Source organism: Lepus europaeus, chromosome 23, assembly GCF_033115175.1.
Source record: "Lepus europaeus isolate LE1 chromosome 23, mLepTim1.pri, whole genome shotgun sequence".
In the NCBI taxonomy this organism is placed as follows: domain Eukaryota; kingdom Metazoa; phylum Chordata; class Mammalia; order Lagomorpha; family Leporidae; genus Lepus; species Lepus europaeus.
Window position 1 is genome coordinate 23,609,826 of NC_084849.1, and position 17,374 is coordinate 23,627,199.

At 60.7% G+C, this 17,374-nt stretch overlaps 1 protein-coding gene across 5 annotated transcripts; it reads right to left on the minus strand.

The window, feature by feature from the left end:
- Window positions 1-1,598: 1,598 nt before the first annotated feature.
- Window positions 1,599-17,005, minus strand: LOC133751935 (galactosylceramide sulfotransferase). 5 transcript variants are annotated; one of them, XM_062182168.1, is made up of 4 exons: window positions 15,247-15,341; window positions 9,310-9,468; window positions 4,486-4,625; window positions 1,599-2,981 (listed from the first exon to the last, which is right to left on the minus strand). In XM_062182168.1, the coding sequence occupies exons 1-4, from the start codon at window positions 15,300-15,302 to the stop codon at window positions 1,876-1,878; spliced, it is 1,461 nt and encodes a 486-aa protein (XP_062038152.1). In that variant the 5' UTR covers window positions 15,303-15,341; the 3' UTR covers window positions 1,599-1,875. The 5 variants fall into 5 exon arrangements, with proteins under 5 accessions (XP_062038152.1, XP_062038156.1, XP_062038153.1 ...); XM_062182172.1 differs by lacking the exons at window positions 9,310-9,468; window positions 15,247-15,341 and adding an exon at window positions 16,876-17,005 and having other exon boundaries at window positions 1,599-3,019; XM_062182169.1 differs by lacking the exon at window positions 9,310-9,468.
- Between the last annotated feature and the right edge of the window lie 369 nt (window positions 17,006-17,374).

Sequence of the window (17,374 nt, forward strand, 5' to 3'; positions counted from 1 at the left end):
GCGGTCTCCCCCACCCTGCAGGGGCCATAGGCTCACCCCCAAGCCGGGTGAGGGGTTGATTGCTAAGCAATCCCAGTTTCAATTCTGGCTTTGGCACAGTTTGCTGTGTGAGTTTGTGGCGGTCACTTAACCTCTCTGAGATTTCATCCACGAAGCGGAGAGGGTGTAGATCATCAGAGAAGGCGTGCACACACTTGGCCTTGAACTTGGCACAAGCAAGTCTCAAGAAGGAGGAGCTCCGCTGTAGTGTCTGCCAATCAGGCCTGACTGACACCTGACAATCCCGTGCCCCTCTGGAAAGGCCCTGCCGCCCCCAGGGTGCTGAAGGAACCAGGGCGTCCGAGCCAAGGGCTTCCCCTCGCTGCCCCCTCATTCCCCGTGTGCCCCGGGCGCCTGGCCGTGAGCTCCAGGGGGCCCGGCCATCTTGCTGGTGGCCGAATGGGTGGGGACAGCGCAGGAGCGGGGGGCACCGCAGGCATAAGGCGGCCACCACATACTTTGGGCTCCATTGTACTGGATTTCAGGGTAGAAGAGCGTGGGTGGGGATGGAGGGCAGAAGTGGGCAGGGCTGGGGGAGGGGCCTGCAGGGGCCAGAGGTGCACCCAAGGCGTGAAAGGATTCAGGCCCCCAGGCGGTGGGGCGAGCCCTGGGCCTGCTGCGCCCTGCCTCGTGACCTTGGGGAGTCCCCGGCCTCTGGGAAGGTCGAATCCTGCATCTGTGAAACAGGATACTGGCTGTGCCTGCGCAAAGGCAGCCTGGGCCCAGGGCTGCTGCCCAGTGACCGCCTGGCTCGCTCGTTCGCTCGCGCTCTCACACACACAGGCACAAACGTGGACCTTGATCCGGCCGGTGTCCCCACGCCCTCTGCCTCTGCTCCAGCCCCACCGCTTCCGTGCCTCTGAGCTGCCTTCCTCAGGGGCCACAGTAACCGTCCCCACCGCACTGAGCCCTGGGAAGATGGGTTGAGATGCCACCCGCCAGGGTCCTAGCCTAACGCTGGGATGATCACATGACCTCACACACTGGCACACACACACAACCACACAAAGCAACACAGCCATGCACACGACTGACTATACACCACACACAAGCACACAACCAAACAGCCACACACATGAAAGCCCACAACCACATACAACCACATGCACACTGCACACAACCGCACACACTACACACTGCCATCAAACACAGGCACACAGGAATGCCACATACAAGCCTACAACCACACACACACTGCACGCAACCGCACACACAGCCACAAACAAGACTACATACCACACGCAAGCCCACAGCCACACACAAATGCCCACAACCACATACAGCCCTACAACCACACACACACTGCACACAACCACACAACATCACAAGCACGCACACAACCCCCCACACCCACGCGCCATCTCCCGGGGTTGGAGCTCGCGGCTGCCCCTGCCAAACCCAGGTTTTCCGCGTGGGCGCGCACCCGGCACCACTGCGTGCTCCCAGGTCCCCCCAGCCCAGGGCCCCTCCAGTCACCACCGCTGAGGCCGCTTACCAAAAACACATCAAATTCTTTACTTCTGAGGGCTCCCCTTTAAGGGGAGGCAGGAAATAGAACATTCTATTTTGTGGTGGTTTTTTTTTTTTCTCTTTTGGAGGCTTTAATAATAATAATAATAAAAATGACATAATTAGTCAAATACTGATGTCGGTTAGGCCCTCTCGGTGTGCAGTGGGCCCAGTCCTGGCCGGCCGTGTCCCCCACGAGAGCCCCCCCGCAGCCCCGGAGGATCCGGGGTGGCACCAGGAGGGGCAGGGGGAGGCGGGCACCAGCAGGTGCCTGCCCAGCGCTCCGGCAGTGCGCACGCGCGCTGGGGGCGCCAGCGCTGGTGACGGTCACCACCGCAGAAAGTCGCGGATGAGCTTCCAGAGCTTGGTGACCCACAGGTTGACCCCGAGGTCCATCAGGTACTGGATCTCGGGCGTGAGCATGCGCCGGCAGAGCTGCGCGTGCCGGGGCCCGATGCTCTTCTTGAGGTTGTAGCCCAGGATGGACTTGGCGCCCAGGGGCTGCCAGGGCTGCATGGCCTCGTCCTGGATGGCGGCGGCGTCCACGGGCTGGCCGCCGTCGATGCAGAGGCGCCGCATGCGCTCGTTGGCGCAGCGCAGCGCGGCCACCTCGCGCGCCATGCGCTCGCGCCCGAAGGCCTCCACCTTGCGCCAGAAGCTGGCGTTGAAGTGGCGGTAGAGGCGCGCGTCCAGCATGTTCCAGGCCGTGGCGCGGCGGTAGAGCTCGCCCGAGAGGCGCGGCACGGGCGAGTCGCGGCGCGCGTTGAGCTTGAAGTACAGCACGTCCTCCAGCTCCCAGCACAGCAGCTCCTTGAGCAGCACGAGCGACTCGTCGAAGTACTCCTGCAGCAGCACCAGGTGGAAGCGGCGCTCCACCTCCAGGATGTGCTCCTGCACCTGCGGGCTGCGCGGGTCCAGGCCGCTGTCGTAGCCCAGGTCGAAGAAGAGCAGGTTGCGCAGGTAGTGCGCGTTGTAGCCGCCGGGGTCGTAGTAGCGCTCGGGGTCCCGCAGGAACTCGGCCAGCTTGTCGCCGCCCGACAGCTTCCAGGTGAGCGGCACCACGGGCCCGAAGTAGTGGAAGGAGGACTCGAAGAGGCGCGCGGGGTCGCGCAGCACCGTGATGAAGGTGGCGTTGGGCGGCACCAGGCCGCGCACCTCGTCGTAGTGGAAGCGCATGTGGTTGCAGATGATGTTGAAGCAGGCGCCGGGCCGGTAGTCCTGCACCAGGCTGCGCGCGAAGAAGGCCGGGTAGTCGAAGTCGTTGCGGCCGCTGGGGAAGGCGAAGCGCAGCCCGTGTTTCTGGCCGAAGCGGAACAGGATGTTGAGCAGCGTGCTGCTGGCCGTCTTGTGCGTCTTCATGAACACGATGTCCCGGCGCGGCCGGCAGCCGCCCGAGCCGTTGGAGGCGCTCCCCGGGGGCGGCTCTGGCTCACCTGGGGGCGGGGAGCAGGGTGCTGAGGCCTCCGGGGTCCTGCAGGGGACAGGGCGGTGGGGGAGGGAGAGCGCCTCAGAGGCTGCGGGGGTGGGGGGGTGGGGCTGGGCTCTGCCGACCAGGTTGCTGGGGACAGTGGCGGTGAGGGAGCTGGCAAGAAGGCGAGGGGTGGGGGGGGGGGGCGTTGAGGTGCAGAGGGTTAAGGCGCCACTCGGGACACCTGCATCCCTTAGGAGCGCTGGTTCGAGTCCCGGCTGCTCCACCTCCCATCCAGCCGCTCCCTGCTAATGCACCTGGGAAAGCAGTGGAAGATGACCCAAGTCCTTGGGGCCCCGCACCCACGTGGGAGACCAGGATGGAGGTCCTGGCTCCTGGCAGCCGCCTGGCCCAGCCGTAGACGTTGTGGACATTTGGAGACTGAACCAGCAGATGGAAGATTCTCTCTCTCTCTCTCTCTCTCTCTCTCTCTCTCTGTACTCTTTCAAATAAATAAAAATCTTAAAAAGAGCTAGGATGGGCCGTCGCCGTGGTTCAACAAGCTAATCCTCTGCCTTGCGGCGCTGGCACACCGGGTTCTAGTCCCAGTCGGGGTGCCGGAATCTGTCCCGATTGCCCCTCTTCCAGGCCAGCTCTCTGCTGTGGCCCGGGAGGACAATGGAGGATGGCCCAAGTGCTTGGCTCCTGCACCCCATGGGAGACCAGGAGAAGCACCTGGCTCCTGGCTTCGGATCAGCGCGGTGCGCCGGCCACAGCGGCCATTGGAGGGTGAACCAACGGCAAAGGAAGACCTTTCTCTCTGTCTCTCTCTCTTTCACTGTCCACTGTGCCTATCCAAAAAAAAAAAAAAAGAGCTGGGATGGGCGCACGGCATGGGCCTGGACCCAGCCTGAGTGCCCAAGCCAGTGGTTTCTCCTCGCTGGTCTCAGTTCATCATCTGAGAAATGGGGGCACACGCGCGCCCTGTCTGTACTGTGGCTGTGAGAGCCACGTAAGGCGAGGCACGTGGGCTCTTGTCTCATTGAGAGCCACACGCTGTCCTGTGTCAGGTTGCACCATGGGAAATGCCCTCTTGTAGGCTGACGGTTCTCAGACACCAGCCCCTTCCCCTGGTTCAATTTAACATCAGCAACCCAAGGGCCCCGGCTCTGCCTGGTCTACACCGGCAGCCCTGCGAGGAGGGCACAGCCTGCTGGCTAGGAGCTGGTTCACCGGATCCAAGGCCCTGTGCCCGCTGAGTGCTCTTGGGTCCAAGTCCCCCCCGCGGTGGCCCCAGTGCAGCCTCGGAGCCCCGTGCCCTGGGTGCGGGCAGTGGGCATGCTTCCGCCGCACGGCAAGGCGCTGTCACTGTGCCCATTTCGCAGGTGGGTACAGTGAGTACTCGTCTGGTCGTGCCCTCCCCGGAATTCCTGTGGGGCACAGCGTGCTACAGGGCGGGGGGACTGTGGGGCGAGAGGGGGGAGTGGTCTGGGGCCCGCCCACCCTCGGTCCCCGGTGGGGCCACTCACGCGGAGGCCAGGCCGGCGTGCAGCGGGGGGACGGCGTAGGAGTAGAGCAGCAGCAGGAAGCTGGTGAACAGTGCGCCCAGCACCAGCCCCTTGGCCATGGATTCCCGGCGCTTCGGCGGCGGCGGCGGCATCTCAGGCGCCTGTAGGGGGCGGCACCGAGCGGCACAAGTGTCAGGATCCGGGCCCGGGGAGCTGTGGCCGGCCAGGGGCTCAGCAGGGCTCTGCCTTTGCTCCATCAGGGCCAGAGACGCCCTGGCCAGCCAGGCAGACAACCACGGCCATGGGGCTGCAGGCAGAGGGGAGGCTGGGGAAGGGGCCGGACCAAGCAAGCACAGTTTTCATTTCTGAGCCGGGTGGGGGCAGCGGGGAGACGTTACCTTATTGTTCATGCCCTTTAGGGATCCCTAATGAAACTGGAAAAAGCCAAATCCTCTTGTCCTGAACGCCCAGCCTCCTCCTCTGTCTCCTGTGCCAAGGGAGGGGCCGGGGCATCTCCTTTCTGCAGGGGCCCCTGAGCTGTTGGGGGCTTTAGGAGCAGCAGTTGGGGAAACTGAGGCTCAGTATAAGAAGCAGGGTGAACTCCGGCCACAGAGCAGGCCAGGCCTCTGCCCACACACACACATGGCCAGCAGCTCAGGCTGCCTAGTTAAATTGGAATTTCCAATAGGTTAATAGATTAAAAAAAATTTTTTTGGAGTATATCCCACATATTATATGGGATATACTTATACTAAGGAAAAGTCAATCTTCCATTTTCATCGGGTGGCCTAAGTGTTGTGGTTGCTGTTTGTTTGGGGGAGGGGGTCATGGCAGCTCGTTCTGCCTGTGTCCAGGAGAGACCTGGATCTTCCACTGTCACTCAGGCAGAGACAAAGCCAGCGCCTGAAACTTTCCACTCCCCTGCTGGCTCACGAGGCACAGGGACCTGAGCCCCTGCGGCCACAAGAGGTCACGCATACTGTCCTGTCGCCACACACACACAGCATAGTCCATCACCACCGTCCCCAGGGGCAGAAGGCAAACAGCCTTGCTGGGGGAGTGTCCCACACTCCCTGGGAAAGTCACTCACGGCTCCCACAAATTCTTCCCCGGAAAGGGGGCCCTCCAGGCACCACCTCCTCCCGAGCAGCTGGCACCCATGGCTGAGTCCTAGAAATTTCTCCTCCTAGGAGAGAGCTATAGAAGCAGGAACGTGGCCTCCCGTGCGGCAATGGGATGCCCCTGCTCACTGCGCAAGGAGGGGCCAGGGGCTGGACTGGGGAGGGTGCGGGACTGTCTCCAGAAAGGAGTGGTGTGAGAGAAGGCCGGGACAAGGTCTCTGCCTCCCCACTGGCGCCAGGAAACAGTCACCTGTGTGTGCAAGGGCCGTCACAGCAGCTCAGAAACAAAAAACATCGAGGCTCATCCCATAACTCAAGGCCTATCCCCAGAAGCAAGTCATCTGCAGATGCTAAAAAACCAAGGTTGGTCCGGTGTATGAGCTGTCTGTGAACACCGGTTCGAGTCCCAGCTGCTCCACATCCGATCCAGAGCCTTGCTAATGCGCCTGGGAACGCACCAATGTCGGAGACCGGTATGAAGCTCCTGGCTCCTGGCTTTGGCCTGGCCCAGCCCCGGCCATTGCAGCCATTTGTGGGAGTGAACCAGCAGATGGAAGACCTCTCTCTGTCTCTCCCTCTCTGTAACTCTACCTTTCAAATAAATACATCTTAAACACAGACAAAAAAAAAAAAAAAAAAGCTAAAAACGCACCATGATCTCTTTGTCTGGAAAAGAAAGTTCTAGAACATATGCACCCCACCCCGTACACATATGCATGTAGGTAAACATTCAGATAGGCAAGGAAACTGGAACAGGTTGAGTATCCCTTTCCCAATTAGGCTCAGCGGTGTTGCTGAAATTTTGGAATTTGGGGGGAGGGTCAGAGATATTTGCATATTCATAATGAGCTAACTTGGGGAAAGGACCCAAGTGTACACAGAAAATTGATGTACACCATGCACCTCGCACAGTATTTGTAGTGTGCCTGTGTTCGGACTGGGACGTGTCGCACCGAGGTCAGGGGTGGAATTTTCCGTTCCTAGAATTCTTCAGCAAGTTTCGGATTTTGGACCGTTTTAGAGTGGGGAATTTCGGCTTAGGAATGCCCAACCCATAAGAGGTCTATCAGGGGATATTTCTGTACACGTTGCATTTCTGTCACATGACTTTTTTGTAAAGGAGCATATCTTTTTTAATCAGGATCAAAAAAGGCCATATGTGATATTGAACATATTTACATAATGAAATTATAAAGTTCGAGAGGTGAGGGCAGCCAGCCTGCCTGCCATGCTCTGGCCTTGGAGGGGCCTGATGTGGGGGAGGGGCACTTCAGGCCCTGTGCCTGTAGACCAGCTGAGGACCCCAGGGCATTTGCTTCTCATCTGAAAAGCGGAGCAGCCGGGAGCCCCCTGAGCACTGGGGACCTTCAGGCACAGAGAGAGTTGCTGGCAGCCCTCCTGGACTCCTGCAGGCCGGCTCCCAGCCCTGGACAAGGAGCACAAACCCACCATGCAGCAACCCGCCCCCTCCTCCAGCGCTCCTGCCAGCCAGCCTCCCGCCCCCTAGAGGCCCAGCAGAAAACACAGCTCAAGCCAGCCCAGAGCCTCAAACCCAGACTGAAGCCCTGGGCCCCAGTTTCTCTGCTATTACAATGGGGGAGGGGTTAGGAATCCCTGGGGCTCCCCCTCTGCACAGCCCAGGGCGCACCCCTGCCCCTGCAGCCCCACTCACCCGGGTTCTTTCCAGAACTCTTGGAGGCTGCACTGTGGAAACCCTGGGCAGAGGCTGGGCAGCAGGGGGCAGAGCAGCCTCCCGACCACCAATCAGGCTTCACCTGGCCCAGCCCAGGGCAGCCCCTCCCCCGACCCCACACCTGATCACTGGTTCACTCACTTATTTGTTCTACTTGGGCTTTCTCCAGCCTGGACAGGCCCCTGCTGTGTTCTGGCGGGATTCGGGGCACGCCAGCCCAGGGGTTCACTTTGGAGCTACCGCTATGAGCCGGGCTTGGGGAGGGGGCTTTTCTAAAGCGTGTGACTCACTGCCAGCCCCTACCTCCACCCCACTGTCGCTCTCATTTTGCAAGCTCCAGGAGCTGCATGGTTTGCCCGGGGTCAGGAGTTCGAGCCCAGGTCTGTGGACCCTGCAGTCCCCTATGTCCTGCCTGGTCCATGGCCATCCCTGCCAGGTATGGCGCAAGCCCAGAGCAGGGACGGAGGCTGGGTGTGACACTGCGAAAGCCCCATCAGAGGCACACAGGGCCAGGAGTGGGCACAGCAGGGTTTGGCCTTGGTGGGCTGAGCCGGCAGCCGGGAGGAGGGGAGAGGAGTCAGAGAGAGGGCCTTGGTGACTGGTATCTCCTGTGCTGGCTGGTGGCTTCCTTCCTGCCTGGCCACTGTGACCTTGGCTGTGGAGCTCACCTGCTCTGAGCCTGGGTCTGCTTGTGTGGGCAGAGCCCCTGGGAGTCTGGCCTGAGGGAGAACAGTGCTTCCGGGGGGGGGGGGGGGTATACGGCATAGGGAAATTCTATGTGCTCTGTGCTCTGGGAAGATCAATACGCTTTAATTATTAATAGTGACAACAGGGAAATATCATTATTATCAGCTCATGGGCATGGGAGACAGGGACTAGTTCCCTCCTAGCCTACCGGTGACTCATCCTCGAGCTGCCCGGGGCCTGGCACCGGGTGAATGTTTGATGAATGACCCCTGTGACTCCTCATTCAGACAGACGGTGGCTGGGCTGCCCGGGGTGGGTAGCGTGACTGAGAGGACAAAGCCCCAGGTGTGCGACACCCACAGGGCACCAGCTCTCCCTCCGACATAGGGAGCCGGGCATTGCTCTGCGTTCCACACGGACGGCGCCCAGTCCCGGGGGGGCCCCACAGTCACTCAGTGAACCTGCTCTGCCACCATTGCTGGGACCGTCCTCTCCGTCCCCACCGGGGTCCCAGCTGACAGCCCGTGGTCCAAGGCCAACCCAGTGCAGCCTGAGCCTCACGGCCTCCAGGTTGAAGAGAGGCAGGGAGGCTGAGCCTCAGAGACGGCAGGGGCACCCTGGACGTCACACAGCACGGCTGGAGCAGAGACAGAGTAGAAGCTGAGCCTCTTGTCTATTTTAACCTCAGTGGTGGCAAGCACGGTGTGGACTGTCCCTTCTGCCAGCCCACCCCATCCATACCCCAGCCACAGCGGCCTCCATCAGTGCACAGACGGCTGGCGGCAGGCCAGGCCCAGCCATCCTCCTGTTCAGGTGCACGAAGTCCCTTTGGGGGAAAGATGAAGAACCAAGATTCGGTCCCGGCCGGCGCCGTGGCTTAACAGGCTAATCCTCCGCCTTGCGGCGCCGGCACACCGGGTTCTAGTCCCGGTTGGGGCGCCGGATTCTATCCCGGTTGCCCCTCTTCCAGGCCAGCTCTCTGCTATGGCCCGGGAAGGCAGTGGAGGATGGCCCAAGTGCCTGGGCCCTGCACCCGCATGGGAGACCAGGAGAGGCACCTGGCTCCTGGCTTTGGATCAGCGAGATGCGCTGGCCACAGCGGCCATTGGAGGGTGAACCAGCGGCAAAAAGGAAGACCTTTCTCTCTGTCTCGCTCTCTCACTATCCACTCTGCCTGTCAAAAAAAAAAAAAAAAAAAAGATTCGGTCCCTCCATGCTACACGCAGGGAAACCGGGACCAGGATGGAAAACCTGGGCTGGATCACCTCCACCAGGCAGGCCTCCGTCCCAGGGTGTCCTGCTCACCCCCTGAGCCCCGTGCAGGGGAAGAGGGGACACACTCACCTTGGCTGTGGCTGTCCCTTTCCTCTGCCTGAGCCACGTCTGATTCCCAGGCTGCCTCTGGGCACTGGGAGACGGGAGCGCTCCAATGACACCCAGCAGCAGGCAGGCTGGCTGGCTCCCTCTCGCTTCAGCGGGTATGAATATTCATGCGTCCTCTCCCTGGGGAGAGCAGGTGCACCTCAGTACCCTGTTGGTGGTGCCCTGGCCCTCGGTCCCCTCCTCCTCCCCTGTCCCCCGCCACTTCCACGGGACAGTAAGACAGCTTCAGTCATTCAAGGGCTCAGCAGACCCAGCGTCCTTGAGCCAAGGACGTGGCAACCGCAGAAGCCCTGCAGAGAGCCCAGGACAGGTTCCAAGGGGAAGGTGGAGGGAGGGACAGCGAGGCGGGGACTGTGGGGGCGGGGAGGGGGTGGCCGTGCTGCGAGGACACTCGTGGAGGTCTCACGGCTGCCCTGTGTGCCAAGCACCCCCGGTAGCCCACTCCCCAGGTGAAGAAGCCAAGGCTGCAAGAGGCGAAGTCACCTGTCCAAGGTCGCACCAGGCTAATAAAGAACAGACCTGCCGGACACGGAGGCTGAAAGATGCAGAGGTACCACAACCGAGGACGAGGCGGATGCCAAGCCGGCCGGGGCCCAGAGCCACGGAGTCAGCCTGGAAGGCTTCCAGGAGGCAGAGTCTATGACCACGGCTCGAGGGTGGATGAGGCTGGTGAGATTTTACCCCACGAGCTCAAAACCCCTCATCCAAGAGAGCGCAAGATCCCCACCTGCCTGGCCTGCACCCCGAGGTGAGACACTGACCCTGGGCCCCCTGTGCGGGACCAGGGCTGCCTGCCAGTGCTGGGGTCTAGGCCGGAAGAGGCAGGTTCAGGTTCAGGTGTTTTCTCTTGGCTTTGTCCTCTTGTGCCCAGAACGCCCCTCACCTCTGTCCTCCGTTTAGCTTGGTCCCCTGGAAGGTCCTTGGGTCACCAAGGGTGGTGCCCTTGGACAAGATGAAGGAAGTGCTTGGTGGGGCCCTGAATCGGCTCTCGTGAGATGGAGTTGTTACAAAAACCTGAGTCTGGCGCGGGTGTCTGGTGCAGTGGGTAAGACACTGCTTCGGATGCCCGCCTCCCATATTGGAGTGCCTGGGTTCGAGTCCCGGCTCCGATTCTGGTCCCAGCTTCCCGCTGAAGGGCACCCTGGGAAGGCAGAGCATATGACTCAAGTAGAGGTAGAGCTCCCAGCTCCTGGCTTCAGCCTGGCCCAGCCCTGGCTGTTGTAGGCATTTGGGGCAGGGGATCGGTGGATGGAAGATCTCTCTCTCCCCTTTGGGGAGCCAATATCATCATCATGATCCTTGTGGGCTGGTCATTTATCTCCCAACTGGGCACACTCGCCCGGGTTCTAGCCCTGCAGCAGCCGATGCTTGCTCCCTCCAGCGGCCCTGCCCAGCCTGGGAGCAGCCCCTCGCCCCCAGCCCTCATGAAAATACCGGAGCTTGGCCCACGGGGAACAGGTGCAGGTCATGCTATAGAGTTGTTTCTTTCTTTCTTTTTTTTTTTTTTTTTAATGACAGGTAGAGTTATAGACAGTGAGAGGGAGAGACAGAGAGAAAGGTCTTCCTTCTGTTGGTTCACCCCCCAAATGTCCACCACGGCCGGCGCTACGCCAATCCGAAGCCAGGAGCCAGGTGCTTCTTCCTGGTCTCCCATGTGGGTGCAGGGTCCAAACACTTGGGCCATCCTCCACTGCCCTCCCGGGCCATAGCAGAGAGCTGGACTGGAAGCGGAGCAACCAGGACTAGAACCTGGAGCCCATATGGGATGCCGGCACCGCAGGTGGAGGATTAGCCGAGTGAGCCGCGGCGCCAGCCCATGGAGTTGTTTCTTTATCTTGTTTTACCTCCTATTGGCCTCTGGGCCTCTTGGGCTGAACCGCATGAAGAGAGCTTTATAGGGGTAAATCAGAGCAAAGCTGGAACCCAACGGCAGGGGCTGGTGCTTTACAAGTGTGGACTCTGAACCGGAAAGGGTTCAGTCCTGCCCCGTCATCCTCACCGCGGAGCGCCCTTTCCCACCCAGTCACCGGGGGAGAGGTGAGACGCTCACCCAAGCAGGGACAGACAGAGCTCTGGCCCTCCTGCCGTGGCCTGGGTTCGAGGCCTCCTGATTGCAGTTTCTTGCTAATGAGCACCCTGGGAGGCAGTGGGTGATGGCTCCGGTATTTGCATCCCTGCCAGCTACATGGGAGACTTGGATGAAGCTCCTGGCTCCTGGCTTTGGCCTGGCCCAGCCCTGGCTATTGCATGCATTTAGGGAGTGAACAAGCAGATGGCAACTCTGTCTGTCTGTCTCTCTCAAATAAAAAACAAAATTAAAAAGTAAATTCCAGCCTCATTAAAAAAAAATTCAGACAATACAGGAAAGCATAAATAAATTGATTCAGGGCCGGTGCTGTGGCATAGCAGACTATGCCTCTGCCTGCGGCACTGGCATCCCATATGGGCGCCAGTTCAAGTCCTGGCTGCTCCTCTTCCAATCCAGAGTCCTGCTAATGGCCTGGGAAAGCAGCAGAAGATGGCCCAAGTGCCTGGGACCCTGCACCCACTCGGGAGACCCGGAAGAAGCTCCTGGCTTCAGATCAACCCAGCTTTGGCTGTTGTGGCCATTTGGGGAGTGAACCAGCAGGTGGAAGACCTCTCTCTCTCTCTCTCTGTCTATAACTCTACCTCTCAAATAAATAAATAAATCTTAAAAAAAAAAAAAAAAAGATGATTCAAAGAGCCCTATCCCCAGAGGTTGCTGCCATTAAAGTTTTGGTCTGAGCCTTTTTACATTTTCTCTGTCTGTAGCTCCATATAGATAAATGATGGGAGGGATTTCTTTAGGCGGCTTTCTCATTCATTGGTTCATGTCCTCACAACACCTGCCGTGGCCAGGGCTGGGCCAGGCTGAAGCCTGGAGCCAGCCAGGAACTCAGCTGGGGCTCCCACATGGGTGGCAGGGACCCAACTACTTGAGCCATCACTGTGGCCTCCCATCAGGCAGCTGGAACGGAGGCCAGACACGCCCAGGTGGGACAAGGTGTCTTCATGACGACCAGAGCTGGGAGCTCATCCTCCCTTGCAGTTCAGTGTCCTCATGCGATTGGATTCCGGCCAATGGGGTGTGAGCAGAATGACAGCTGATGAGTTAGGAGGTAGGACCTTCTCTGTGGCTTCCTCTGCCCTGGGGGGAATGAATGGGGTGGTCTCCTAGGGTCTGGAAGTGGAGGTGGGGAGGGGGTGGGGGGGTGGGACATGAGATGGGAGGAGCCTGGATCTCTGTATCACTGCCTAAGAAACACCCATGGAATTTCAAGAACGTGAGAACTAACTTGCCATTGTGTTAAGCCCTTTGGGACTGGGCTTGTCTGTTACAGCAGCAGCACTAGCTAATGAGCCTGTTCTGGAATGAACCAGGCAGAGAGAAAGGCATGTGCAAAGGGCAATCGACAAACTCAATCATTTGGCCGGGATGCAGTGTCCACATGCGTGCCAGTAAGAGGTTAGATGGGCAGAGGGACCAGAGGCACAGCCAGAAAGCAGGGCGGGGGCCAGCGGGGTGTGCGAGGCCTTGGGAAGTGTGCCCAGGAGTCTGGCCTGGATCCCGTGGGGGCAGCGGGGAGCCAGCATTCTCAGCAGGTGACAGAGGAGCCACGGGGCTGGGGAAGGAGTGGAGAAGCGGACAGACCTGGTGGCTGTCACCCCACCTGTCCAGGCGTGAGAGCACCCGGAGCACGGGGAAGGCAGGGACGCACAGGAGCCACCTGTAGGCACGGCACGGCACGGCCAGCATCTGGTGGGTCACCAGGTGTCACGGAGGGGAGGCGGGGGCCAAAGGCGGCCCCTTGAGCAGGGGAAGCTAAGAGAGCCCGGGCTTAGTGGTGGGCAGGGGAGGAACGAGCAAGGTCAAGTTCTGTTTTAGGACCTGTTGAGTCTGCGGGATACGTGACATGCTCCCAGAATGCCCAGAGGCTGGGGCCACGGGCACAGAGGTGGGATCTGAGGCCCAGGAGTATTTGGAGGCACCAGGAAAAGGGTGTGGGTGGGGAGGATGCTTGCACTTAGGGAAGCAGGTAGAGAAGAGCCTCCCCCCGCCCCGCCCCGAGATACTCGGTGGCACCAGGGCTCCCCCCATGACCCATCCCCAGCTGATGTGTATCGGCTGAGTGGGCACACACAGGGACAGGGCTCTGGCACAGGAAGTGGGGTGAGGGTGTCCCCTGGCTGTTTCTGGTAGCTGGAGGGAAATCCCATGGGAACATGGAAGGCACTTTAATAGCGAGACAAAAAGTCTTTCCCTATGGTGACCGCAACAGTTCTCATGGTGCCCATCCCCCCGGCCAGCAGGTGCCCCTATGTTTGGCAAAGAGAAGCCAACAAGAAATCAGAGATGTGTTTGGATTCTCTGGTGACATATATGAGGTGCTTCAAAAAGTCGTGGAAAATGGAGTTTAAAAAATTAGGTTTATTTTTCAGTTCCAAAGAAATGGAAATCCGTGCATAGTTTTTTTTCATCGTGTATATTTTCCACAAACTTTTTGGAGACTCCACACACACACAGTTACAAAAAGAGGCTGGATTATTTTGGAGAGAAAATAAGAATACAGAGTAAAGGTCTTTCCATGATGAACAGCTGCACCTGGCTGGCTGGCAGAGGGACACATGCCAACGCGTGGGTCCAAGCCGACCCCCACCTTCCTGTGTGACCCTAGAGACCCAGCTGCCCTCTCTGAACCTCAGTGGGGAAGGGGCAGCAAGGACCTGGCAGGGAGCTGCTCAGATGGAAGTCCAGCTGGGAGAGGGACTGGCAGAGATCTGGAAGCTTCCACACTCTGAGCCCCTCTCCAGTGCGATGCTGGGGCCAAGGCGGGGAGGACCACCCAGGGGCAGGGCAATGCAGCGGGACCCCAACTTGCTGACTCCCAGGCCCACCTCCGAATGGCCCCTTGGCGGGACACAGGAGTGCCAGGTGGTACGAGGCCTGACAGCCGAAGGAGGGCAATGTTCTTGGATAAGTCACAAAGTTCTTTTTGATCTCGCGGGTCACCTCTGCTCTCACACAGGGCAGCTGCACACACACACACACACCCATGAGCTCAACGGACCCTCTCAGTGGCCTCTGCTGGACCCACGGGACGGGGTCAGAGCAGGGAGCAGGGTGAGAGGATGGAGGGCTTGTGGAGGGGCTCGATGCCCAGGCTAGAAGCAGGGGGAGCCTATGCTTTGCCCACCAGCAAAATCACTGCCTCTCCCGGTGGCAGATTCGAGCAAGCGCCCCCTAGCTGCGGAGTGGCGAGTCTCAGGCTCACTCCCCTAAAGCCAGCCGCTTCTTCCCCAGCACCCAAACCCTGGAATTCATTCTCTCTCCTTTATAACATGCCTGAAATAGTTTCCAGAGAACGGCGATGGTACTTCTCTGCATATACCAGGGGGTAGCAATAGGCAGGTTTTTATGCACAACTGGATGGGCACACCCACTGCTGGGCACCTTGTTAGGATCTGGTCACAAATCTCTGTTCTACCACTCCCCAGCGGGGCGACTTTGGGCAAGTGACTTCTCTAGACTCAGCCTGCTGCCTAAAATGAGACGATAGAGACGCTGGCACAGGCTTGCCGCAAGGCTCAGATGGCGCTGGCACACGCTCAGTGCCGTGCCTGCTGATGGCTACGGTCCCCCCAGATCCACACCCGGCCTGGGGAAGCAGGATCCGCCAGTGCAGACTCCTGGAGGGCCACGCACCCATGCATCCCACATCTGACTCCAGGGGCCCCAACCCTCGTATCTCACCTGGCCGGGGCTTGGGGAGGGGGTCAGGATACTGCGCCATCCAGGTCTGGGGGAGCCCAAACCATACCTGACCTCTGCCATGTACCCTCCTGGCCCCCACATCCTCCCGCTGTGTCACCCCTCACCTGGCGATTGCAGCGGGTCCCCAGCCCTGTGAGTTCCGTGGGTACCTCTGCTCCATTCTGCCCTGCCCTGCCCGGAGCCCTACAGTGGGGCTCCCCAAAGGGGCCGCCCTCGCTCCTCACCCAGTCAGAGCAAAGCAGCCCCAGAGAAGCCTGCCTCCATGCCCAGAATTCCTCTATCCGTGCCGCCTTCTCCTGGGTTAATCATTGCCTTCCTCGCTGGGTGGCACAGTCAACCCCTGGGAGCCCGGCGGGAGGGGACATACTCCCCTCCCTGGCTGGGCAACTGGAGAGCCCTGGGCTGGCAGGGGCAGGGGATGCAGGGTAAGCAGGTGTGCTTTGTCCACGGGGCGCTTCCTCCAGGCAGCACTCTGCCTGAGCGAGAAGCGGGGATTGAAGCAGCTGGGAACAGGGCTCCTGTTGTCTCTGCTCCCGGGGTAGCAACCGGCCCAGCCCCCCGAGTGTCAGGCGGAGCTGGGAGCCAGGGCGGCCAGGGGGGAGGGGTCCCAAGTTGGCTGTTTGGGGGTAGCCCAGGCACACGCAAGAGGCCAGGACCTCAGAGGCGCAGACAGGTCCTGAAAGAGGGCCCCGGGGCAAGATCCCTGTGATTCGGAACCCATCTAGCCACCTCTGCACTGTCACCGTAGACAAGTCCCCGAATGGCCCTGTGCCTCAGTGTCCCTCTCTGGATAACGGGAATAAGTAGCAATGTCTCCTCTCTGCAGTACAGGGACCCTGCTGGCGCAGGCTTGTCCTCTGTTTCCTACGTGATCCTGAAAAACCTCACCTCCTCTGGGCCTCCCGGCACCCCCCCTCCCTACGCCAGGAAAGCAAGGGGTGGATTTTTCTGGGCTGGACCGTCCTCCACACCTCTCTCCTTTCCATGGCACCTGTCACCACGGCAACCAGGGGGATCGGGTGTCAGGCCTGCTGCCCTCCCTTCCTCCCGGTGTGGGTTACAGCAGCCAGATGTGCCCTGGGGCAGCCGGGGAAGGGGGTGCCACGGCTATGCTCTGCTGTGCCCAAGGATCTGGCCTGGGGCCCAGGGGCAGACGGACCAGGCCCTGCCTCCGCGGCACTAGCCCAGGAAGCAGGTACCTGTGGGGTTTCCCAGGGCACCCCTCCTGGATGCCATGGTTTGTCCCCTAAGCCTCTCCTTGGTGGCCTTGCTCCCTCTGGGGGTTCAGGGCGGGGCCTTTCCCAAGCAAAGGGGTCCATCCCTTCTCCGGGGCCCCCTTCCACCATGGGATGGTGGGAAGAGGGAGATCCCTGCCCCTCCTCCCCAGGTTCAGGCCACAAGGGCCAAGATTAATCATTAATGGGCGCTGCTCTCCAGCTTAGCCCAGCAGCCGGCCTTCTGCAGCACCACCCACCACACCTTCAGGGACTGGGGAAACCCCGGAAAGTGGAAAGGCATGGAGGAAAAACTAAGGGCAGCCAGAACCAGCCCCTGGCCCCTCGGGACCACCCCCTGGCCTTGGCAGGGGCACCTGGCTTCGAGAGCAGCGGCGGGGCACTGGCGCGCCCTTCTGCCATGCAAGCTGCCCCAATCTGCAGGATAGGCAGGGTTGCCGAGGGGGTAGCCTGAGGCAGGGCGCAAGCAGGTGGTGGGGGCTGGATCCCAGGACGTACCTTGTCTCCGTCCTCCTCCGGCACAGCGTAGCTGGCTCGGCCCCGGGCCGCACGGCCCGGGCGCTCACTGGGCGGCGGGGCTCACCCGCCCGGGGTTCCCACTCGGCCAGGCCTGGTCCATGCCCCCGCCCCGCCGCCGCCGCCTCCGCCACCGCGCCAGCTCTGGGGCAGGTGCGGCCGCCAGCTCAGCCCGCCTGCGGCGCTCCGGCCAATGGGCGCCCCGGGCCCTGGCCCCCTCCCCGCCCGGTCCCAGCCCCTGTGCGCTCGCCCGGGACGCACAGAAGCCGCATTCAGCGCGCCAGGGCGCACAGCCGCGCCCCCGCCGCCTGCCCAACAAGGCCCGTTTGTCCCCGACGCGCCAACGGGGCCATTGTCCTACCGTCTCTCTGGCTCTGCTGAGCCCCCAGCCTCGTTGGAGACTCAAGGGTGCCTGGGCCGTGGTGGTGGTGGTGGGGAGGGGAGCCGCTCGCAGCTCTGGGGACGAGGCCACAGGACAAGA